Consider the following 26,479-nt stretch of genomic DNA (forward strand, 5'->3'; position numbering starts at 1 on the left):
TTCCAGGTCTGCTATTTCTGTTACACATATCCCGGTTACAAGAGGTTTTTTGTGATTTCTGAGCTTGGTGCTGTCAGCCTCATGTGAACAAACTAAAACAAAAAGCAAGCTGATTTTTAGAAAACAAAATGCCGCGCAGAAGGAAAACTGGTGGGAGTCCTTCTCGGAAGAATGGCAATTCTGACAGAACTGCTGTTGCTGTATCCCAAGGGGACCCAAGCTGCTCAGTGTCACAAGTAGTGCATAGTGTCAATAAGGAAGAGCTCTTCAACAGCATGTCAGAAATGTTTTCTGACCTAGATCCTAGTGTGGTTTATATGGTTCTGTCTGAATGTGATTTTAAAGGTAAATAATGTACAGCTGGCATTACAGTTTTGTTCCATATGCAGACAGCTCTTGACTAGGGCAACTCCAGAAAAGTTGGTGTGGGTGTTGCAAGTGTATTTGTGAGTTTAGCTTTTAATGAGTAGGTGAGTCATAATATTTTGAAATTTTACAGCTCTTTCCATGCAAGATTCTCCAAGTTTGGCAACGTTTCTGTGAGGCTGGTAATTTGCAGTAGTAGTGTGCTCCATAAATGGAGGCACAGTTTAAGTGGCTTGTTCTGTGACACAGAGCAGGCAGTGGTAGAGTTGTGAGGAGAATCTGTTTTTTCCAATTAGTTTCTGTGCCATATCTGTTAGATGCATAAACTGTTTCTGCAGGAGGGGTATTTTATATTCTAGGTCACAATTGTTTTAAGACAATGGTACACAGTATGTGGTCCTGGCAGCGTTTGCTTTTCCTTAAATACTTGAATTGAGCTTTTGTTTTACTTTCTATTTTGCACTGTTATCTTGTCATCTCCACTGAGGATTAGTTTTTGCAGGGTAAATTCTGTTTGTCATGTTGAATTCTCTGCAGCCTCGCTTGGACTGTGTTTCTCCCACTCTATTCTGCCAAGCTACATACACACCTCTCCTGGCAGACTGTTTTCATGTCTGTGCCCAGTCCTTCCCGTGCTTTTGTGGTTTTGAAATTCTTCTATATACAAGTTCATTCGCTTATAATAAAAGTAATGGATGAGATGCTGGATAGCAACATCTAAGGAATTATTTGGCAGCGGAATAAGTCATATATGGAGCGTTTTAAACAATCTGTATTCATATGATCAGATGTGATTAGCTGAGATTTTTCTAAGACTGTTTGCAAAGAAAGCAGAGTTTGGCATTTTTTTATATATGTGAAAGCTAGGTAACCATTTAAAGGACTGCTTTTATTGCTGTTTTTACCTTACCTAAATTGTAAGGAGTTTATAACTTAATAGCTCTCTCACATTTGTTGCTATGATTGTTATTCATTTTAAAATTGAAATTGATGGAATTACTGATTCATGCTTTGAACTCTTAATAAGATTTACCTTTATCAAAACAACAGATTTATCTAGAAGATTATTGGAGAATTCAGTAAGCACTCTGAGTTCATTATTGTGTTGTACTATTAACAATAGTTTAAAAATTGAAAGATTAGCATCTTTTCATATAAGTAATAATAAGTTGCTCTCATATAGTAGAGAAGATGGAAGGACAAGGAAGATTTTGTTGAGTATATGTGCAGAAAGAGTTGCACTTCGATGGACTTAGACTTTTTGCTACACTGTCTTTCAGGAAAACAGGAGCTTAGCTTTAGGGCTCAGGTGATACTTGTGCCAGGTTTTCATTTTGTTCATGTTGATCACAGGCAACCTATACTTCATTTAGTGGCTTTACAAAGAATTAATGCAGATACTAGATTTTTCAGGCTATATTAGGTATGACATTTTCCATTGGGCCTAGCCATAATGAACATATTTTGCATACATTTATCTTTTTAGTCCTCAGTAGTGCTTTTCAGTTAATTTTACACTATTTCACCTATATGAAATAGGTTAGAAATAGGTATCCATTTAAACACCCAGTTCTGATTTTTTTCCAGTTAAACCTAATAATTTTTAGACACTATTTCCTTAGTAATTTTTATGCTTATTAGGTTATTATTTTGCAATATGTCTGTATTGAGTTCTGCCTTTACCTCTAATGAGAAACAGATCAAGGGAGTTGCAGAAGGTGTGTTAAAAGATGAAGTGGTGAATTGTCTTTTGAGTGTCTCTTTAGTTGTGATAAATACTCATTCAAGTAAAAAAATTGCATTCACATCAGCTTGTGTTTGTTTGGTTGACCATGCTTTCTTCTCTTTACCTTATTCAACAGTAGAAAACGCTATGGATTATCTGCTAGAGCTGTCCACCCATGCCAAAGGAGTAGCATCTTCAAAAACCTTGGGTTTTAATTCAGTAGCATCATCGATAGCTCTTGTTAATCAGCAAAGATCTGTTGCAAATGAGACAATGCGGGAAAGTCCTGCAGAACAAAGTAATTCTGAAGAAGAAAAAGAAAGAGTCCTATCACCTGATGTGCAGCTGACTGAAGAACTGGATTCTTTAATAGAAAATGCCTTTCAGAGATACAGCTTGAGTGATGAATTGCCTAATTCTGCAAATGACCAAAGAGTACATAAACACTCTGTGGAACAAGGTGGCTTTACTGAGTGGGAAAAATCTGATTCAGGTTACAATGTCCTACTTTTTCCTCAGCAAACAGAGACAAATAATGAGGTTTTAGAAAACTTCTGCTGTTCTCAGCCACCAGTGAGTCAGCTGAGTGTCCAGACAAGCTCACCAGCTGCATCAGATGCTTTTGCACAGATATTGGAAGATTCTGATTTGTCAGAAGTACATTTTCAACATGATGTAGCTTCAGAAGTCTATAAACAATCAAATGGAGAAATATCATGTGGAAATTCTGAACAGACACAAGATACTGGTTTGGATCAACGAAGTGTGACTGCTGCTTCTGGTGAGTCCTCCCAAGGACCTCTGGAACTTGGGGTAGCTGTCACTGGAAATCCTAATTCAGGGTGCCTGGAACAGCACAAAGAGGTAGTGACTGCTTTTAACAGCCACCAGAGCACTTCTCTTCCAGAGGCCTATGTCTCTTTTGAAACATCCAGTTTCAAAACACCTAAACCTGCAGATTTTCAACAAACTCAGCAGGGTTATAACTTAAATTTTTCTACACTGTCATGTCAACCTCAACAACACTGGAATCTCATGGCTCCTGTTTTTTATCCATCCAGTGGAAGTCACAGCTTTGTAACTCCTGTGGCTGTCAGTCCAGGGCAGTGGAGACCTGTTTCAGACTGTAGGACTTTGGAAAAAGGACTTTTTTTTTCCTCTCCAGTGGTTTCAAATGCCTGGGATAGCAACCCTTCTCCGAAGGTATGGGGAGATCAAGATAGAAACTCAAAATTGAACCTCTCGCAAGCACAGCTGCCACCTGTTTGTCACATGATGAGAAAAAAGATGCACCTCATAGGTCAAGTACTTGTTCTTCTCAGAGGTGTTCCAGGATCAGGAAAATCATATTTGGCAAGGTAGAACATCTATATTGTGAGCTTCTAAAAGAAATTGCTTAATTGTGTACAGGATTTAGTGCAGGCAGAGACAATTTTCTGACATTTGTAAATAGTTATGCTTATACCCTAATTGCCAGCTACATTGTAAATGCAGCATCATGAGTAATGACTGCAGGGAGCTGAGTTGCTTGCAGCTCCTTGACCTCTAGTGGAAATTGAAATAGGAGGAATTAGCTTTAACTTCTGCCACTGGCCGAAGGAGTTTATGTCAGCAGAGGATCATTGCAGTAGTATTAGATCTGCTGTGTTCTTCCAGTCCCTGTTCATTTGGGGTGTTCCCTTCCAATAACATGGATGGAAAAAGCCAGGTCTTTGTAGGCATAAATTCCCCTTCCACTGTTGGAATTCTTTTGTGTAAGTAGTATGTGTAGAGCTTCTTGGGTTGAATTCTTGATTTCTTTTCTAACTCTCCAAAAGCCTAGACTGAGCTTAGATTCCTTCAGCTGGCACCTGAAATATTTGGTGCAATTAAGGCTGTTATGTGTATTTGTCAGTGTGAAAGTATGTCACTAGATGTAGATGGAAAAATAAAATACCTCCCTTGTTGTTTTGAAATGAGACTTGTAGGGAACCTCTGTCAGCTCTTTCCCCTAGATAGCCTCAGCCTTTGGAAGTGGAGTGAAATTATGATAGATCATCTTTGCCTGGAGGGTGATTCCTCCCCCACCCCCCCACCCCCTTACCTAAATTTGCTGCTTAATCTTGGTTTTGTGTAAGAGACTAAATACATATACTTATGGTAGCAGGTAGCAGGGCTGGGGAAGAAAAGGGGGGAAAAGCTATTTACTTCTTGATCTTTCACAGGACTTTGCTTGAGGATAACCCAGGTGGAATCATTCTTAGTACTGATGATTACTTTTATAAACATGGACAATACCATTATGATCCCGATTGCTTAGGGGAAGCACATGACTGGAACAGGAAACGAGGTGAGAAATTCATAAGGGATTAGCTTGCTTGTTTACAGTTCAGTGCTTGTATGCCATTTAAAAAGCTGCCTGTCTTGTAATGCTGATGTCACAGGACAAGCATTTATGCCATCATAGAAGTATTTTTTAATACGTGTGTGGAAAAAGAATATGAGCACAAACTCTGAAGTCATCTGTCCATTGCGTATTTTACTATTAAAAATGCCAGTGTCTTTGTCAAAAGATTGTGTTGTCCTCAGATTTCATCATGGTATGTATTTTGCGTTGTATCCCATTTCTGGTGTGTTAATCTGTACCATCTCACAGAAATATTTATTCTGAGATGAGCCATTGCATATGCAATAAGTAATGAGGATGTTGATACAAATAACAGTTGATTATTTTTTCTCTTGAGCACTACATTGTTGGCAAATTTAAAACAAAATTATAAGACCAAGACAGAATAAATGATTTTTTTTTTCCATAATTGGTGTATTTTTTGATGGTGGCTCTTGCTAAGCTCACTACAGAACAACTCTTTCTAAGCTTTTATTTGCTAAATTTGAACCATGATCACTTTTCTACTGTCAAATTTCTAACCAGTGGAGAAACGGGTTAATAAGAAATGTGTGATTCAACGATAACTTTGATTGTTCAGACGCATTGTAACATAGCTACAAAAACATGGTGCTGTATCTCAAAGCTAGTGATTCTAAACATTTAATTACTGTGTATTTAAATTACAATAATTCTTTTGATTTTTCATATTTTATACAGTTTACAGAGTGGGCTAATCTTAAGACTGTTATAAAGCCAAGAATTTTGTATGCAACAAAGAAGTCCACTTTAAGGTGATCATGTAGTTTTTTTTAGTTTAATTTACTGATTGGTTAGTCATCTTGGTGCATTTTACATCTGCATTGTCATTCCTTGATTATCATACATATGTTAATTCAAAAGAATAATGCCCTATCTCAGTAGCTTTACATGTGAGGGGGGGATTTCTAAAATAAAAGAGGGCCTTGAAACAGCTGTGGCAAGAGTTCTTTACACAGTGGTTAATCATTATGGATTATCTACTTAAAAATTACAAATTTAGAGAATTAGTGTAAATGTTATGTGTCCACCCTATTATAACGAAATTAATTATATCACATTCTTTTGTACACGTGTGTCTTTCAGCCAAAGAAGCATTTGAAATGAGAATCTCTCCTATAATAATAGACAACACAAACATACAAGCATGGGAGATGAAGCCTTATGTTACTTTGGTTAGTATTACAATTTGATCAATGTGAAAAGGGATTATTGACCAGCATGGCAACAACATATGTTTTAAAATAAGATTGTCTTTCTCAGTCTAGCTGTTATTCCACAAGGAAGTCTGGAGTCAAAACCAAGTATTACATGGACTCATATTACCCAGTGTCATATTCTGTGCACGTCTGAGTATTGACCTGGCCTAGTTTCCAAGTGACAAAGCCAAGTGTAAAAATAAATATTGTTGAGGAAACTGAATTCTGTTCCTCTTTTATATGATCAGTAAAATTATAAGCTACTTTTAAAATATAATCAGCACTAATTAATGAGTGACGTTTGGTGCTCCATGAAACTTGAAAACTCAGTCTTAGTTTCATCCTTAATATGACATAGAGGCAGATAGCAGCTGACCAGTTGGAGGGCTAGAGTTATCAAATGCTGCTAGCTTGCTTGAAGTTATGCAGATCTACTTAATAGTTTTTATTGAAGTGATGTAATCAAAATAATGCACCTGCACTATTTTATGTTAATAGTGTAGTGCTTTTAATTAGTGACTAAAAGTGACCAGCTTTTATTTAGTACTAAGTAAATGCAATCTACATTTAACTTCCGAAATTATGTTTAATCACTTAACTTGGTGAACTCTGTTATAGGTTTCTTATACTCCAGGTTTCTGGAGCTACTCACCTTTTCACTTAATTGTTTCTAAATGGACATCATCAGCACTTTTGGACTCTAGCTCTTATTTTGCTGTTGATCATGCGTTATTTTGGTTGGTAGTTTTAAAATTTTTTTTATGCTTACAGGACTGCATTATTTTATAAAATCAGTTCTGATTAACAAATAACATATTGGAAGAAATATTATAAGGTAGATATGGGATTTCTCCTATCATGATATAGAAACACATCAGAGAGTGTAGAACTGACAGCTTTTGAGCAGATACTCTACATATGCTGCATGTGGTAATGGATTAGTGAACAGTGGGACTTAACACAGATAACTTTTATTAATAAATTTTTTATTTTATTATCTTTGCATTTATTAACAATTGTCAGATTAACAGTTCTTTTCATCAATTAAGTCCTTGATTTTGCTGTATACTGAAATAAAAATACAACAAAAGTTCTTCCAGGAAGTGCAGAGTTTGGTACAGTGATAAGAATTTTTGACCTCCTTTTCTGTCATGAACCATATACAGACCATTTACTTGCAGCCCGCTCAAGTTTCCCGTATGGCAGGAAGGCTGTCCACAATAGCTGTGTTTAATGTAACTGAATTGCTTGTTTTGGAACTGACTCGCATCTGGTCAGCTCTGAATGTCAGCAGTGAGCTTTTCTCTGTGTTGGAGAGGCTGTGTAGACATGTGCATACTATACCTGGAAACAGAAGATATTCTGCAGTCTTGACTCAGAGGAGGTAGAACATGTAAAGAGATGATATAAAATAATGATTTTTTTTTTTTTTTACTGTGATCATGGCACACATTTGATTTTACAGTAAGAGATGCATATACATGTTTTTAAAAATCTCCATTTATATAATCAGAAGTGAAACACTGAACAAAAGTATGTTATTCCAAATGTTTAATTGGTTTCAAAAAATACAAAAAACTGCTTTAAAGAAGCAAGCTATACATGTTGTGTGCTTTTTCACAGAAATAAGAAATGGGTGATGTGGCTTGTTCTGTTTTATACCTGTTTTATTCAGGCTCAGCAGTTCAAATACAAGGTCATGTTCCGAGAACCAGACACTTGGTGGAAGTTTAAACCAAAAGAACTTGAAAGGTAAGTATGTAAAGGAAAATTTCATATTAGACTGTATATCTTTCACAGTCTATGAACTATGATTTTTAAACAGGTATCGCTTAGTACAGTGGCTAGTGAAGTAGCAAGATATCAGTCAAGATTTTTGCAATAATAAGTAGTTTTTTAATAACATTTTTCCTACAATACTAACTTTTGTGGGATTTTATATATATTATGATTTTATATGTATTATGAGATTTTTTTTCTGTCACTTTATTCTAATTACATACAAAAGATACTATTAGCAATAGATGTTATGTCATGTTTTCATGATTGCAATTATTTTGTGTATAAGGTACAGTGACTGCTCCTTTGGGTTTCCGAGGTTGCAAAAATTATGTCAGGCTGGGGCTGTTTTTGCATCCAGCTGGTCTGTTGCCTTACTTGAAATGTTTCTGCTGTCACTGAGTTTAAGGCAATCAGCACCTCATGGCCTGAGAGGGACAAACCCCTGTGCATCACTGTTGTTGTTTACCTCTTCTTTAGCAAGACCTTCTACACAGTCGTAGAACCATTACTTACAGCCAAAATAGGCAAGACATAAACCCTATGTACATGAATAATAAGGTAGCTAGAAAATTGGCTGGATGCCAGGTTCAAAGGGTATGATCAGTGATTCAAAGTCCAAGAGGAGGCTGATGTCTCTCTAGGATGAATACTAGGGCCACTACTATTTAATGTCCTTTTTATGACTTGGATATTGGGACAGCGTGCACTCTCAGCAGATTTGCAGATGATACTGAATTGAGCAAGAGTAGTTTGTTCAGCCTTAAGAAGAGAACATTAAGGAAGGATCATATTGTTGTCTTCAGCTATCTTTTGGGAGGTTATAGAGAAGACTAAAAATATCTCTTCTGAGAATTGTGCAGGGATAGGACAAAACAAACATAACAAGTTGGAACTTGGGAAATTTTGATTACATAAAATAAAAAAACCCCAAACTTACTTTGAAAGGGTGGTCAGGCACTGAAAGAGGTTGCCCAGAGAGTTTGTAGACTTACAGTCATTAGGGATATTCAGAATTTGACAAGACAAAGCTCTGTGGAACCTGATCTGGCTGTACCTCCTCTGAGTAGGAGGTTGGACTATGTGACCTCGAGAGGTCCCTTTCAATGTAAATTATTTTGTGATTTCGTAATAAGTGTTGTCATCTGAATTTGCGTGTTTAGCTTAAGGTTGGCCACTTTTCAAGTGAGGTAAGGAAGATTATTTTCTTTCCCAAAACAGAACTTAAACATTTTCTCCTATACCTTCAATTTCTGTTTTGTCATCCTTGGCAGGATTCACTTGTTCTAGGTGGAACTGCTGCAGAGCATGTTGCTAGTTGGTGTTTAACAGAGTCAGTGAAAATTCCTAGCTAAAGGGTGTCCAAAATAATAGGTGAATACGTTTTCCTCAAGGCTCAAGGAGTTCTTAGTTTAGCAAAACCAGAGAAGGAAGACTGAATTCAGAAACTTTCTGTACCCAGTTTGATATCCTGCATCACTGTCAGGATCTGATATGGTGTGTTTCTGATACTTATTTGAAGAAGATGTGTTATTGGTACAGTTTTAGATTTTAGTATTAAGCAAAACATCCTATTGCAGAACAGGGCCACCAGGTGGGGTGGAGAAGTCAAGTGGAGCTGCGATTTGTTTGAGATTCCCTGTTTGGAATGCCTTAGTGCACTGATACAGAAAGAATTGCTGTTGCACAGCTTTTGTCCGGGCCCCCTGCATTCTCTGGTTAGTCTTGCTGTAAACTTATTATCATTAAATTATTCTCTTCTGTCATTACAATATATAAATCTGAAATGTTTCTTTTTAAATTTTTTTTTTAATACATAGGCGAAACATTCATGGTGTATCTAAAGAAAAGATCAAAAGAATGTTGGAACGGTATGAACGTTGCCTTACCGTTAGTTCAGTATTGGATTCTTCAGTCCCAGACAAATCAGAAGCTGCTGGCTGGAGTGAAGATCCTTGTCAGGAGGAAAGCCATAGGTGAGATTTTTTTACTAGCTTTGTAGTCTCAAATAAAAGGCTAAAAATTCAAACTTCATAGCAGCGGAACTTGGATAATGCTGTTGAACAGTGAATGCATTAAAAAAAATCAGTTAAATAACAAAAAGAAATACACTACACAGTTTTCCTAATTTTTAAGAATTTCAGGATTTCTAGAAATGAGCAGTCAAGGGATCTAGTCAACTTTCCCATGTTTTGTGAAAACCTCCCAGTATGGCTGTGTGTTACTTTTCAATAAGCCAATCTTGATTGACTTTCTCTTATCTTAGAAGTGTGCTGTTGGATGTATGTTGTAGATACAAAACACTTAAAATCTATAAAATGCTTTTCAGAATAATGAAGTCCCAAATACAAGCAAATTACTATTTCTGAGTCTGTGTGTTGGTATTAGGTGATGTCTCTGTGGTAGAAGGTGGATTCTTTGTGCAGTAGTAACAAGTTATCTGCTTGCTCTTGAGTATATTTAATTTAGACCTGTCTAGATTTATGTTGGTTGTATACATGACTATTTTGTAGTGGATAATCTGAATAATGCTGTATATGCATTATAACAATGCATAGGAAATCCCGATTTTATTGTAGTTATTATTTAATTTGTTTTTTGCATGCTTAATGTATTTGAAATGAAGTGGGCACTGATAATTAATGGAATGTAGTTGATTGTGAAAAATAGTATGATAAGAAATGGCATGTCCTCTCCTGGTTAACTTTTAGACTTTCTTTAGCACTGAGCCATCAGGAGAGAGCAACAGTCATTAAATAAAAGCATATTTACCAGGTTTGCTGATCTGAAGGAGAGAATGTCTAGCAGCAGAATGCTTCAGTATGTAACTGAATGCTGGGAACGGGGGAGAACAGACTCCTGAGAGAGTATTCTTAGCCCCATGTTGAAGTAAAAAAGGGATACTTACCAAGGAAAGTTCTGCTTCACTTAGCTCCTTTTTTATAAAGGAGTGTTGAGATTAGGGCTAAGTCATCTTAAATTTGTTTTCCTCTCACTAGAGTTCTCCAGCTGGATGATTAGTGTCCTAAAAGGTGTTTTCTGGTCTGTAATTTGAAAATATTAAATAGCCAAGCCAAAATTAAAAATGTGGACAAGTGCTAAAGAAAGTTTGAAATGGATTTATCTTTCATTCCAATTTGCCTTTCAGAAAGAGAGAGGCACATTCTGATGTAAAGGAAGGAAAAACTTTTGCTTCTGATGTGGAGCCTCTTGAATTAACTGAAGATGATAAAACTTTTCCCAGTACTTCTGTAACATTGGAAAGTAACTGTGATCCTGAACATTTTCAGAAAGAGGAAAAAGAAATGGAAAATAACTCAGTGGAACACAATCCTGAGGACAGCACTGTTCAAGATGACTTGGATGTTTATTTATCAGATTGTGTTGAAAAAGAACTGCTGTTGGAGAAGAAAGAAGAAAAGGGAGAAAAAGTAGAAAAAAATACTGAAACAGAAATGGATGAGGTTGATGTGACCACTACTGAAGAGACTGTGTGCTTGCATACAGGAGGAGTTGAGGAACACAGTGATAACAACATTCTCAAAATTCAAACTGAAGTTGAACAATCTGGCAAAATATGTACGGAACTAAAATCAACACAAAGTAGTAACATGGTGGAACCAAGCAGTTCAGCCTTTGACACATCAGGAAAAACAGAACTACTAAACTTTCTGGGTGACTGGCCTGTAGAACAAACAATGGGACAGAGAGTCAAAAGAGTTAGAAGACTAGAAAAATCTTCTCTGAAGAGCGATACAGAAGGTAAAACTCCTAGTCAGCAGCATCCTGAGATAGGTCAAGAGCAAGCGGGCCTGCGTGGGACCTGTACTGTTGAAAAAGGACACGAGGAAGAAAATCTAGCCTCTAGCTGTTCCTCTGTTAGTACAGATAAAGTCACACCAGAATTGCCAATGATAGGACATTGGCCTGTCTCAGGCTCATTAGAACAGAGACAACAAAGGTCAAGGAGAATGAGAAAGGCAAGTCTAAATCAGTCCGATGAGGGTAGAAACACTGAAGGTGACATTAACAGAAGTGCTCTTGAGACCGTAGATGTACTTCGTGGGACCCCTGTGAACACTGCAGAGCAACCGGATACAAAGTGTTTGCATATGCACCAACCTGAAACAGTAGCTAGTGAAACAGTAGGTGAGAAAAAAACACAGCAAAATAAGAGAATGAGGAAACATCACAAATTAGCCCTCACTTTTACAAACAACAATTTGCCCCATCCCAAAGAAGAGGAACGCTTGCCTATGCTTAACGCAGCAGAAGAGAAACATGACACATGCTCATGCAGACAAAAAAGTAGCCATTCACAGACTGAATCACAGGACTTTGCTCTCCTGTGGAGGTTAGAAAAGAAAATGCTTTTTCCTGAGACTACCAAAGTATTGCATGGCAGACTAGACGGCTTCAAACCCAAAGACATAGATAATGCCTTAGATTCTCTGGAAAAAATACCTTATCGAGTTATGTATGATAAAAGTACATTTGTGGAAGAAAGTGAACTTGTCAATATTGATGAGTCTGAAAAGCTAAATATGCTATGTAAGCTCTTTGAGTCTGTTTCATTTGAAGCGCTGAAGGATCTGTATGAAAGATGTAACAAAGACCTAGACTGGGCCACAGGCCTGCTGTTAGACTCTGATGAAAAGTTATGCAAAGATGTTGATGATACTGAATGCTCTCAAGTAAGAGAAACTGAGCCAGTTGTTGCAGACCTTGATGTCAAGGCAAGTACAAACTATGGTGAGAATCTCGAAGACTGCGAACAACCGCTGCAAATAATTGGGGCTGGTGATATCTCTGAGCCTTCAGAAGACAAGAACTCATCACTCAGCATTGCAGAAAGTAGGGCTACCAAGGCAACTGTGACAGATGCTGTTGTGTCCGAGTTGTTGACTGCTACCTCATTGAATGATTCAGCGGAACTGAAAAATTCTGGACATGGAGCCCCTAGAACTGACGCAGACAGCTCAGCAGTGGGTGTCATTAAGCTATCCATTTCAGGAAAACAGAAGATAGAGTCTGAGAGTCCTGTTGAAGAAACTATAAATAAGCCATCAGCCTCACAACTTGATGCAAGTTTATGTATACCCATGACTTTGCCTCATGGTCCTAACACAACTTCTACCAATTTGAAATATGAATTAAATAACAAAAGTGACAGTAACCCTTCAGAAAGTAATGCAGAGAATTCCAGAGTGACTGCTTCGTTACTGGAAATGGATCATGCACCTCTGGTGAGTCCTAGGAGTGATAAAGAATTGGAGACAGATAAAGAAACCCAGAGGAGTTCCAGGGAGATATGTGGTAAAGAAGAAATTGAAACTCCAAGCTGGGATGAAGCTAAAGCCAAGATACAAAGTCCTGTACCAGCATCACGTGCAGCCTTCAATATAGATTGCCTAGAACTAACATTACCTCCTGAACTGGCACTCCAATTGAAAGAAATATTTGGGCCTGTTGGTATTGATGCAGGTATGGGCATACTTCTATCCATATCTTTATGAAAAAACTCAGTTTGGGTAAGAATACCTTTCGTCCTTTGCCTGTACTTTTTTCCCTTCATGCTGGAACAGATTTGCACAATTCCTTATGATACTGTTGCTTGCTGCTGTTAATCCAAAAATGGAACTGAACTAAGCGTAGCATAAAATATAAATGCAGTAGTGCTACCTTCTGCCTTTGTCCTTTTGTACATTCACATATTTTAAAATCATAAGAAAATACGTTGGCTTATTTGCATTTGACCCTATACTCAAACTCTGAAGGGATATTAAGATGATAAGGAAGATGCAAATTATGACTGGTTAGGAAAAAAGAAAGAAAAAATAAAGCTTTAGGCATCAGTTAAATTGGGGAAGGAGAAGATGAATGGTTTAGAGAGAAGATAAAGCGTGGCTATACTTGAAAACAGACTAGTCTGCTGAGAGACTATGATGAAGGAAGCCATAAGCAGCTTGATCATGCATCACAAAATTTAGACTGATAGGAAAAGGAAGAAGAGAAAACACAAGGAATATATAGCTTGTTTATTTTCTCTCTTTTTTCTTTTTTCTTTTTTTTTCTTTTTTCTCTTTTCTCCTGAAGTTTACTTGATGTGAAACCCTGGATACCTGATTTATTGGTGGGTTTGACTGCTGGCCTCTGACTTCCACGCCTACCTCCTCCAAAAAAAATGTTTGTTTTTGATAGCAGAAGGGTGTTCTATTGTGTCCAAGATATGCCCTGCCTTTTTATTTGATATATATGTTTTCTTGCCTTTTTGTTTTTGAAAGGGTGAGAAACAATATCAGAAAGATCTTTTAGGGAAAAGATATCATTATGATACCATAATAATTCCTGCCATTTCCTTTAGAATTAGAGGGGATACTTGGAGTTTGCTTCTCTGAGTTTGTGTGTTTGAAAGGAGGGATGTGACTGCTGTTGGGCAGTGGTGAGTATGTTGTGTTACATAAAAGCAGTTGCATGTGTATTGCAATAAAATTGTGGGAATCACAGTTTCATGAATATGATAAATGAATATGATTTAATGAATGAAACTGTGGTTGTAAATTAACAATGGCTTTGTAAAAGAAGGTTCTGCTAGAAAAATGGAGAAAAGGAGGAAAAATGTAGTTGTTCAGGCAGTCATATTTTAACAAGACACAATTGATGTTAACTTGTTTTTTCCTACCCTTTCTGAGTTTTTGAACACCAGATAATGAATTCTGTGTGGAATGCTTTTTTTTTAAACTTGGCAGTTGCTGAAGTTTTTTTTCAGGAATGACACTTTGTGCAAAATCTCCAGAATTCAAATTAATAAGTCTAGGCTACTCTACTTCAATTGCTTAGATAAGTTTTTATAGAATGCTTTAATGAATGTATTTTCTTTCTTCCATAAGGATCACTAACTGTTGAGGATTGTGTGGTTCATATTGATCTGAATTTGGCAAGAGTGATTCATGAAAAATGGAAAGAATCTATTCTGGTTAGTAGATTTCTTGCTTATGATATGGCATGGCATGCTGGCGCTTTGTCAGATCATTTGTCTCCTTATGTGTTGGTCTAAATGTGTAAGATATAAGTATCTTTGTGAGGACAATGATAAAATACAATAGTGGTTTGTAAACTATGTGAAGTGTATCAGCACATCATAATCGTGAGAACTGTTGAAAGACAGTTTAAGGGGTCAAGACACTGCATGTCATGAGTGCCTCATCATGAAACCAAGATTCTTAAAAAAGAAGGATCATAATGCACAATTTCACTACAAGATTGATCAAAAATTCCACTGGCCAAAAATCATTACTGGCTTTTTGACATGTAAGAAGAGTTCTTTTATGAATGCTTACGTATACGAAACATCTCCATGTACATGACTTGAGAAGAGTTTTCTGGCCTCCATTCCTTCATAGTCTTATAAACTCTGAATGTTTTTTGGCAAGATTTTTGTTTGGTTTATTTAATTAAGGTTATGAAATCTTAGCAGCGGGGCATGTTCCTCTAGTTTTCAAAAAGATAGTTCTATCTTTTAAACTTCACTTCATAATTATTTTTCTTAAATATATTTATTTTAAAATATCCAATCTTTGAGAGATACTGTGAGACATTATTTTGAAGCTAGTTTACTTAGAAGTTAACACTAGCGAAGTTTCACTGCAAAATTTATAGCTTACTTATTCGTGGTTTTACTATTTTTATTTAGAAGCGTCAGAGGAGAGAAGAATCATGTAAGTTGTCTGCAGAAGGTATGTTATGTATTAATTGTAAAAATAATTAATTGTATATATTAATTGTAAAAATACTTAATTCTCGTTATAAAAATATTTAATTATTTGGAACTTCAGTAAGGTTGCAAATATTCTGTCTATTGAAAAATGGCATTGTTTTTGCTCTTGGTTCCATTTACCGTTCTCTTATGGAGGTGTGTGGGGGAAAAAGAAGTTAATTATAAGCAGAATCACTAGTCCCAGGTAGATGCAATCAAAAAGCCTATTATTTTGTGTACTTCGGGGAACTTAGAGAAGCTGTGGCTGGATCAGACAGCTGTTTGGTAGGACTTCTATAATCTCTGTGCCAAGAAAAGGTGTGGCCAGAGAATTACTAGCAAAATAAAATTTCTGCAGGTGAGGGAAGGAGGTCAGGAATACAACATTCACATTTTGTTGTCCTTGTCAGAGGAATTGATTGTAAGGTGTATGTCCTTGTTCAAAAAGCATTAAAGTCTCTGGCAATCTAGTTTTCATTCAGCTCTCAGAAGAAATGTCCCTCTACAGCAGAACACCACTACTCTTGCATGAGACTTGGATGAAGACTTGGATTGCATTTGCGTGCAAACTCTCCATGTGAATGACTGAACGGTGCTGTTAACATTAACTCATAGCAGTGTAAAACAAGATTGTTTAGCATCTGTCCTTAAGTTGTAGAGGAAAGACAGGTAGACATGTAAACACATGAGTCAATAATTCTCTTATAAAAGCAAACAAACCTCCCCGCTTAAGTATGTGCAAGGTAGTTTACAGCTATAAGCTATGTCTTGGCACTTGAAAATTTGGTGAGGGAGTTTGATGGTTTTGCTTTTGTTTTACAAAATAGATAAAGAAGATCAGACAGTCATTGGAAAATAGAAGTGAGGAAGGTGAAAATAATGTGGTGTTTTCTGTTTTAGCATTAATAAACCCGAACCATCTAGGTTGAAAAACTTAACTATTTTGGCTTTGCTTGTATAAATAAGCTAATAATTGCTTTATTTGTCACCTCATTTTTATTGCTTTTGAAGGTCCTACTGGGATTCAGCACATAGATACAGATGACTCAGAAATGCTGTTATCTCAGAATGCAGACAGTAAAATACAGAAGAAAAAAATGAGCTGGGTGTCAGGCTTATCTAATGACATACAGACTAAAAAAACAGCAACATCAGACGTTTTTCCTTTTATGGATCACTGGAATGCTCAGATTCAGAAAGTTTCTCTCAGACAAATAATTTCTGAAGAAATAGCTATGCAGGAGAAACAGGACCTGGTATGGATCACACCATTTTTTTAATGCAGTTTAAATTCGTTACTATTAATGAAGCGCAATATGTCGTATCTGGTGACTCGTCTTTATGCTACTGATTACAGCCTGAATTTGTGAGACAAATGCATGCCAATTAGTATTGTTGATTACTGTGATATAGGAGTTTGCTTGTGGTAGATGTTTCGGTTTTAAAAATATAAACCTCATTTTTAAATGTAATATTTTGATTGTTTCACAAACAGATCATGGTGCATTTCACAATACAGGTTAGCATTTGTGTTTGGTTGAATTGTTTTTTGATTGCTCATCTAAAAACAAAGATCAGTGTGATTTCCCACACTTTTTATTGGGAAAGTGCTATAAAAAAAATTTCTTAATTAGCTCTATGCCTTGTTTGTTTAGAAGTGGATTGAATTGCTTTTAATATTTTTTGTAAGGAGAACCCACAACATTCCTAACAGATGAGACATTGAAAGAAGTACTTGAGATTAATCTCAAACAGGTTTCTATACCCACTTGTCAGAAAATAGTAATTTTTTAAAAGATTTTTATGGATTCTGTATGTTCCCATACTCTGTCCGGTTGGCATGTGCATAATACTGCCCTCTACTGCCCGGCAGTTGTTCAGAACAGGCATTTTTGTTTGTAATTGCCTCTGATAAGTAGCTGTCCTAAGAAAGAGGAGCTTTGTTTCTATTGGTATAGAAAGTTGGATGGATTAGCCTGTACTTTGAAAGAATGGCTTGTGGATTCTTTCTTTGAACTGCATGTATGTGGCTTACTGATAAAAACAACTGTGATGTCTGCAGCTTTATTTTCAGTTTGGATTCATGGAATTTGGGGGTTTTTTGACTACCTTTTTTTTTATAAATATAAATTATTTTTTTTTAAATTGGAATGATCAGTCCGATTTATTCTGGGCTGTAATTATGTTTTCTTCTCAGCATTACTTCACAAATATGAATATTTATTACAGTACAGTTTCAGATACACCAAACCAAAATTATTTATGCTGTTTAATAATAACACATTGTTTCAACCCCAGACCCTCAATATAGAGTAAAGAGGTGGACTTTGCACAAGCTTGGCATTGGAGTAGATAGACTAGCAGGGAATGCATTCCAAAACCTAAATTCCTTCTAAAAGATCCTTGGTTTGCTTTGTCCAAGTTATGAGGGAGCTCCAGCTGAGCCACTTCAAATGACTGCAGAGTACTGCAGTGGTGTGTAATACAACTCACCTGTCCCTACTTTATTCTCATCAAATCAGTGTGGCAGGCTGATATTGGCATGTTGTCATTTCTGTGGGTGCATACCTACTGAGTAGATATTTTTTGAAATCTTAACAATAACAGTAAAGTTGGATTGGCTCTGCTGTTACTATATTTTCTTCTAATGAAGAACTTGTAATATTTTTCTCTTGTCTTCTGGGTAGAATCGTGTTCCTTCTATGGCTAGAAAAGACTGTGCCGCTAAACTAAAGGAGAAGCAACTTTTTGAGATGTTTCCAACTATTAATCAAAATTTCTTAATGGATGTCTTCAAGGATAACAAGTAAGAAATCTTAAAAGTTCTTTGTAAAAATGGTACTCGGTAACACTCTATAGTGCATAGTTACTGTCTTAAATATTAAGAGTTAAGATACTGCTAAAGAATGGCTTTTTCCAAACTCACACACTTTTTGTAGATCTAAATGAAGGCAAAACTAGCTGTCTTAAAAGCAAAAAGGGCATAAAAACTGTATGTGTAGATGTTTCTTTTCGGGGGGAGTAGACAGTTTCTCTCATCGGGAGAAGTGGAACTGCGTATTTTGTCTAGAGCTGAGGTTTAAAGGAAGTGGGAGAAATTAGTGGGGATCGTAATAGCGGGTTCACAGAAAATGGCATCTGTCCCAGAGGAAAACTACCATCACCTGATGTTAGCTGTGAGTACTTTCCTGGTACCACTACAACAGCTCTGAAGGAATGAGCCATCTCTCCATCTCTTTCTGCTGACATTCTCTTTCTCTTTTCTGCATTATATTTCTGGGTTATGTGGCTACTGTCTTAAATCCAAGTTCCTGAGAACTGAACTTTTTTTCAAGAGAAACTTCTTTTGTCATCCTTGGCCAATTGAATATTTGCTCTACATATGGGTTTGCATGCCTACTTGTCAGTCTTTCTGCTTGTCCAGGTTGTTATCAAAACCTTTCCTTGTGCGATGTTTAAAATACATCCTTCATCCGTCTATACAGCTCAAACATGTCACCATCTCTTTTTTTCATATTCTAAATTCTATTCACACTGTTGGTTTCCCCAAAATCTATGTATACTTTTGATCAGTCTTCCTCTTGTCTGCTTGCTGAACAGCAAGAAGAATAAAGAAGAAAGAGGCCTTATTAGAAATCTGATGGCAACTGATGTCCTATTCTTATTTCATTAAATTTAATAACAAAGCTTCAATGGAAATACAGGGATTTTCCTGCATAATGGTTTCAGAAAACCGAGTTAGTTTTAAACTAGTTTGTACTATCTAACCCTGACCAGAGAAGATTTGAGATGAAGTAACTTATCCAGCCCAAAAAGCAGTGTTTACTTCTAAACTAATGTCTGTTTGATTACAGTAGGTTGCAATTTACTTTAGTATTTCATTGTCCTTTTAATATTCAAGTGCCCCTCAATTACATTTCAATCAACCACGACTGCATGTGTGTTGATGCCAGTAATGCAATATAGTGAGCCTGCAAGCCTTTTTCTAATAAGGTGGAAAATTCCATTCCAGTGCTTTATTTCCACTGTCATCTATTTCTGTAACAATATCAAGGTTTGTAATATGCATTTTAATAAATGTAGCAGCTATTAATGTAAAGTCACAGATTTTACTTATCCTTTACAGCTACTCTTTAGAACAAACTGAACAGTTTCTGAACTGTGTTCTGGAGGCAGATCCTGTTAAAACAGTTATAGCTCAAGAAAGTGTTCAGCAAAATGAAATTGTTTCTTCTTACAGTGCTGCAAAGAACCGGGAGAAAAAGGTATTTTTATTTTTTTTTAAATACTAGTTAGAAACATATCCAAAGCTATGTTAATGAAAACACCCTACAATGCATAGCTTCAACATTGCAAATTCCTACAGGCAAAAAAAAGTAAGGAAGAGGATGATCCTTTGAGTGAAATATTTCAAGAATTTGAGTATCCACAATATGATGATTTAAGAGCAGAAGCTTTTTGTCACCAGCAGAAGAGACAGGAATGTTTGAAAAAGGCTGGGGAGGCCTATCGCATGGGTATGAAGCCTGTGGCAGCATTTTATGCACATCAGGTAAACATAAACATTGTGCTTTTTGCTTGAATTTAGAGAAGTACTTAAATACTGAATTGGAAGTGATAAGAAAAACATTGTGCCTACTAGAGTTGATAAATTTGCTCAATTACTGTTCCCTGTGTAAGTGTTATATTGAGAATCACCTTAGAAGTAAACTCCCTTTCACTAGTAATGATACTGATACAGGAAGCTAATGTAACCAAATTAAAGTGTAAGACCTCATGAAAGATGATATTTAGCACTTAGTCATACGTGCTCATTTTCTCATCTATCTCACTTTTGCATCCACATACTTGTAAGCACCAAGATTTGTGTCCATGTGGTCTGGTGAGGTTCACTCATGTGTGACATGGACTGCAACAAATGAAAGTTTTTGAATCCCCTGTATGTCCCTTGGGTTCATCTTAACTGATGATGAACTGGTTTTAGACGTGTCTTTTGTACTATTAGGAGTCAGACAGGTATTAAGATGTGCTCTTTTCCCTCAGAATCTTGCTTGCTTCATCCTCCATAAATCTTGAGCAAGATTGCTGCCTGTTGTCTTTGCTTCCTCATTCTGACTATGGCTACAGTCTGTCTTGGGTTGGGATAAACGTGGTGGTGTGCTTTTTGCCATCCGTCTGGTTTTGGAGTGTAGATCTGCTGCTGATCAGTCTTGTGTGCTCTGTTCTTGGAGCACAGGCTCTCTGGTCTTGATTCAAGCACATTTCTTGGTATATACCAGTTTGATTACTGTTGATCATTGCTGTTGATCATGTTCTTGATTATAAGTATCAACTGTTCTTGTAACCAACTGTTCCTGTACATTGGTCTCTTGGTGCTTTCACATGAGACCCTTCATTTACACTTTGTTCAGACCACTCTTAAAAATTCTGTTACAAATATCTTCAAAGGCTCTAGCTTTTCCCTGATCTAATAGCACATAAAAATTTGGTAAGAATTCACCTTACAGAAGCGTTTAATTCTAAACTATGAATTGTATTGTGACAGAACAAAAATGTAACAATTAATCACTTGAATTTGCTTATTATCTTAAAAAAACCTTTCATGCAATTGGTATAATGTATCACTCTAAATGTTTAGATTGTTGCTGTGCGCGTAGGAAACATTGATTATCAGTCTTTATAATGAACTCTTTATGTTATTTGTTTATATATTCTTGAAGTTTGGAGAGATTCTAAACAAAGGTCTGCATGATTTTAAATAGAAATGTAATTTCAAGTCCTGCCTTACTTTTATTCTTAGCCATAACGATAAGTAAAATCTGGAAAGTTATTATGTATTTTCTTTTAGGTAATAAAAAGGGAAACTAAGCTACCTTTATTCATGAAAAATACTTTATGCTTGGTGGCCTTAGCCTGTCTTGGGAATCCTCTGCAAGTGAGAGTTATGAGGCTGGTGTCTCTGGTCTGACACTAATACACTTCAGATGATGCATTTTAAGAAAGTGTAAGACAGACTGTCACTTCTGTTGTCTTGAGCCTTTGCCAGTTCAATCATAGAATCACAGAATCATAGAATGGTTTGGGTTGGAAGGGACCTAAAGACCAACTCTCTCAGCCTGTCTTCATAGGAGAGGTGCTCCAGCCCTCCGATCATCTTCGTGGCCCTCCTCTGGACTCTGTCCAACAGGTCCATGTCCTTCTTATGTTGGGGGCCCCAGAGCTGGATGCAGTATTCTAGGTGGGGTCTCACCAGAGCGGAGTAGAGGGGGAGAATCACCTCCCTCAAGCTGCTGGTCACGCTTCTTTTGATGCAGCCCAGGATACGGTTGGCTTTCTGGGCTGCAGATGCGCACTGCTGGCTCATGTTGAGCTTCTCGTCAACCAACACCCCCAGTCCTTCTCCTCAGGGCTGCTCTCAGTCCATTCTCTGCCCAGCCTGTATTTGTGCTTCCGATTGCCCCGATCCACATGCAGGACCTTGCACTTGGCCTTGTTGAAGTTCATGAGGTTCACATGGGCCCACCTCTCAAGCCTGTCAGGGTCCCTCTGGATGGCATCCCTTCCCTCCAGTGTGTTGACAGCATCACACAGCTTGGAGTTAAGTTTTCCATTCGTTTTCAGACTGTGCCTACAGATCTTCAAAGACATAATTTGTTGCTTCAGCTTCTCAGATATTATCACTGCAAGGTTCATGAAAAATAGTTGGTACTTGTTTACTGTGTAATGTGAATAACCCTGTACTGCTCCTTGCCCCTAATTTCAATAGGGACTGTATTGACCTTGTCAGTCATAAAAGATATGTCAAAAAGATTAAGAGAGATAATAGGCAACAATTAAAAAAAAAAAAAAAGAAAAAGGGAAAAAAAAAGGAAATGTTTGCCTTTGGCTTCTGTGATTTTTAGGGAATTCATTCAGAAGAATTAACCTCAGCTATAAGACTCAGCAGGTTTTTCCTGGGCTGTTGGGCAGTTTCTATGACATTGTTTCATTAAATTTTTAGTGAAATACTTTCAGAAAGTAAAATTCTATTGTTAGGATAATAGATCTGAAAATCAGCATGGAGTGTAACTTTTTAGCTTATGTAAAGACCTTATGTTTTGTGCCTTTTCTGGCTTTTTTACTTTCTTGTAAGGCTTTTGTTATAATTTCTTCTTTGTGCCAGCTTTGAGTAGTTTCTTAAGGACAGATTTCATGGAATCTCCTTGTGAGAGTTCTCACTGAGCCTCTTCCAGAAGTTCTGTTGTGATTATAAATTTTACTGCTTCAAACTGTGAGCTAAAAGCACCCTGCCAGTACTGTCATTTTGAACCCAACGACCAACGTGGAGCTTAGATTATGTCTCGGCGTGTAATAGTTGCTGTGCTTGTGAATAAAGGGTCGCCTTCATGAGCAGAAGATGAAAGAAGCCAACCATGCTGCTGCTGTGCAAATCTTTGAGAAAGTAAATACTTCCTTGCTGCCTATGAATGTGTTGGATCTGCATGGTCTCCATGTGGATGAAGCTGTTACTCAGTTGTCCAGAGTGCTGCAGGAAAAAAGTGAAGGTAGGAATAAGCTAATAATTACTGCTCCGTAAAAGTTATTCTCCTCATTTTCTATTAATAAATAACCATATATGGCAATATCAGAGGGAATTAATATAATTTAATAACATGCAAAACCAACTGGCTTTTGTGTTGTTTTATTTTCAGAGTTCCTTCATGGAATTGTTTTTTTTTGACATGGCAATAATTTTTTTGGCTTTCTGCCTTGCCCTCCCTCCCTGCCCCATGCTTCTTTGTAAACCTTCCTTTTCCTTGTGTTTTATCCTTTACTTCAATTTTTTTATTGAAGACTTGATCTATCCTTCCTGGAATTTTTAACAGAGGTGGTAATGCAAGCATTTATGTCATTTTTGCATTGCTTTGTGAGAACTCTGTTGCTTTTTTAATCTTTAAAGAAAACTCATTATGTTGGAATTCTAACCACAATGATTATAGTGTCTTCAACTTTTACATGAAAGCGTGTGATTTGAGCTATCTTTCAGTAAATTCCATATTGATTTGTCAGCAGGATCTCTTGAGATAAGAATGTTGCTACTTCCATAAATGCAATTTTGTGCAGTTTTGCTCGAGGCTTGTTTTTTCTCCCAGTGGATTGTTCAAGTACTTCATGAGTGTTCTTGCTGTAAAAAGATATGTTTTCTGCATTATTAGTTTACCCTATGAATTCAAGCACAGTGGGAATGCTTTCATAAGAAATATTTCTTATGCAAGGTACCACTGCACAAGCCTTATTTTTTGAAATATCTGCTCCACACAGCAGAAACAAGTGTTCAATGGGGCCTTAGGTAATCCTTTTCTTTCAACATACATGAGAAATAATTAAATTGCATTATCTTGTGCTATTCCTAACGTGACGTTTGTATACTTTAAGCTGTAACCTAACGCTTTTTAGAGCTCAATGTCCTGAGCTGCAACTTAAATCAGGAGTCCTGTAACGATGGTAGGGGGTCTCTGTTCAGTCCATTCACCTAAATCTAAAAAAAAATTTCATTTCAGTGTGCATACATGGGAAAGGGATCAATACCGAGCACTTAGTGCTGGCAGAATTAACAGTAAACTAATATAAAACCCAAATAAAGTTAAGTGAGAGAGAGAGAGTAGTTGAGGAAAGATGTCATGTGAACTGATAATCTCGAACTGGCAAATCTTGGCTTGTTGTGAGAATCCAGTTTAATTTATATTTTTTCCTCTTTTTCAAATTCTTCTTCAATTTAGGTTGCTGTGATCTCTGGGAGAAGAGCAATTTCTTTTGTTATCAGGGTTAGATGCCTCATAAAGCTCATGTGATGTGTTGATCTGTTGATTCATGTGCTCCAACATACCAGAAGTTAGTCCAAATAAGTGTGACTTAAATGTCAAAAACTGTGTGGATATATTTTTTTCCTCCTTCTTCCTTTCTTTATCCAATAAAATATTATTTCTTTATTCACAGTAATTTAAGATAAAATGTGAAACAATGAAGACAAATGTCACTTAAAAATTGAATAAATTACACCTGTTTTCATTTTGCAATTTTAATTTACATCACAGGATGTAAATTCCAAGTGAAGATTAGACGATAGAAACAGTAAAGCTGCTACGAAATGAGAAGAATTTTGTGATGATCACAATATGCATATTGCAAGCAATCTAGATTTAAAAAGCTTGATTATATTTTTTCAGAATATCTTTTTCAGAAGGGGGGAAAAATGGCTAAGTTTATGTAAAAGATGCATAGCCAGCATGGGAAAGCAAAGTTCTAAATCACTAGTGAGAGTTTTCAGAAGAATGGATGGAAAGGTTATACTGAATGCTAAGTCTCTGCTGAGGGAAAATTTTAACCGTTACAATCCCTGCTGTTACAGAGTACCAGCAGACTGGTGGTAAACCATATCTCTGTGTTATCACCGGAAGAGGAAGCCATAGTCAGGGAGGAGTTGCTCGCATCAGACCAGCAGCTATCAGATACCTCACAAGCCACAACTTCAGGTGAGTTTAGATTTTTGTTACTGATACATTTTTTTTCTTCACCCACATTTAACTAACTGAAAATTGAAGTTAGCTTTAGAATACTGTTAAACTACTAAAGACATTAAGGCGGGTCTGCTGTCTCACAAATCCAATGCAATTGTGTGACACAAAACCATCTTATATGGGGCACCTATTAAATGTTAGATCCCTTACTCTGAGATAGATGAAAACACTATGAATTAAACTTATCTAGCATAGTTTAATTACATATTTCCATTCAAGGTTGCTAGCTTTACTGTGAAAAGTTATTAATCCTGCTTTTTATTGGTCTTCAATACCTGCTTTAGCTCTCAGCTGCATATGTGGGACAGCAATTTAGCAAGTCTGGGCTGGCATCAGTGTGTTTGCTGCTTTTTCTTTACAGGAATTTATGATGGTGACTGTATGAAGCAAAGACTTCCCTCCCCATTTCCTTCTTGCTTTCTACAGAAGACAAGGGAGAAAATCTGTTCTGAAAGAAGAGGGAATGAAAGGGGAGCAGGAAAAGAGGACCTGAATAAATATAACCAAGAATATTGGACAGCTTTTTTTTTTTTAAATCTTCCTCTTAGTTCCTGCTATTTCCAGCTCTGCACCCATCCAGACCCTGTAAAATCCTCCTTCCCTGTCACATCCAGAGGATGTGATGCTGATTTCCTGACTTTCATATGCACGCATACTTGACTGAGAACCTTATCATGTTCTGTATGTTCGATGAGGGCTGAAGGAGATGGCATTGCACATAGCTTTCATGTTGAAGCTTCCTCTTTTCTCATTTCGCAGGTTCACAGAAATAAAACCAGGCTGCCTGAAAGTCATGCTGAATTGAAGGGCTGTCAAGAAGAGAAGAGGAATATAGAAACTGAGGTGTCAGAGTACTGCGAAAAACTTTTTGAACAACTGCAATAGTATTTTGTAATATGTTTTAAAGGATGATATTTTATTAGAAACAGTCTCAATTTACAGCAAGTGGTTTTGTCAGTATGTTTCCAAGAAAATTTTTGTGTGGAATGAATCCTTTTCTGAACCTGCAAAAAGAAGACACAGGATTTGAAGTCTCAGAAATGCAGATTAAGAATTCTGCTGAGCAGTATATGATGTTTTAAAGGGAAGTTAAAGTACAAGTTTTAAATGTAACTGTCTTCTCAGTGTACCCAGTCTATGTCTTTTGACTCTCGCACATTTTAATTCCTGTGGATTCTGTGCTTTTAAAACATAGTAGCTTGTACAAAGTTATTTTGTGATTCAGAACTTTGTGCTAAAACCTTCAGAAGAGCACAGGGGAGGTGAGAACTTGGCAACTACTGATACTTCAAATCCATTTACAGCTGAGTGCTAAATATTTCCAGGTTTCTTCAAAAGTCTGATGTAGTCTTTTTTTAGTGGTTATTTTGTGATGGGTTGACCAGTTCTATTGTCCTTATTCCATTCTAAACTTCTCCCAATATTGACGGAAGTTGCATATAAAGGACTGTGCATTAAGACCAGCTATGTTTTTGGTAATTTTGCAGACTTACTGTGATCTATTAAAGGGAAAAATACAATGCTGTAGTTCAATCTCTACTTACACATAGCTAATAACGTAATTTTGCAGGAAATGCCCTTACCTTTTTCAACATCTACTGGATTAAAAGTGTTTCTTCCTTTATGGCTTTTTAAGTGGAGCAAATTGAGTACTGTGTCACTTTACAGGTGTCTAATAGTGACGTGTCTTCA

General features: G+C 36.8%; 1 protein-coding gene across 1 annotated transcript; it reads left to right on the forward strand.

Moving 5' to 3' along the window:
* Nucleotides 1–12: 12 nt before the first annotated feature.
* On the forward strand, nucleotides 13–26,173 carry N4BP2 (NEDD4 binding protein 2). The gene is made up of 16 exons (XM_009808626.2): nucleotides 13–345; nucleotides 2,229–3,450; nucleotides 4,297–4,421; nucleotides 5,583–5,671; nucleotides 7,371–7,447; nucleotides 9,295–9,450; nucleotides 10,623–12,958; nucleotides 14,365–14,450; nucleotides 15,168–15,210; nucleotides 16,242–16,486; nucleotides 17,918–18,036; nucleotides 19,357–19,495; nucleotides 19,597–19,782; nucleotides 22,606–22,774; nucleotides 24,619–24,742; nucleotides 25,547–26,173. The coding sequence occupies exons 1-16, from the start codon at nucleotides 129–131 to the stop codon at nucleotides 25,590–25,592; spliced, it is 5,379 nt and encodes a 1,792-aa protein (XP_009806928.1). The 5' UTR covers nucleotides 13–128; the 3' UTR covers nucleotides 25,593–26,173.
* Nucleotides 26,174–26,479: the final 306 nt, after the last annotated feature.

This window comes from Gavia stellata, chromosome 5, assembly GCF_030936135.1.
Source record: "Gavia stellata isolate bGavSte3 chromosome 5, bGavSte3.hap2, whole genome shotgun sequence".
Taxonomy (NCBI): Eukaryota; Metazoa; Chordata; class Aves; order Gaviiformes; family Gaviidae; genus Gavia; species Gavia stellata.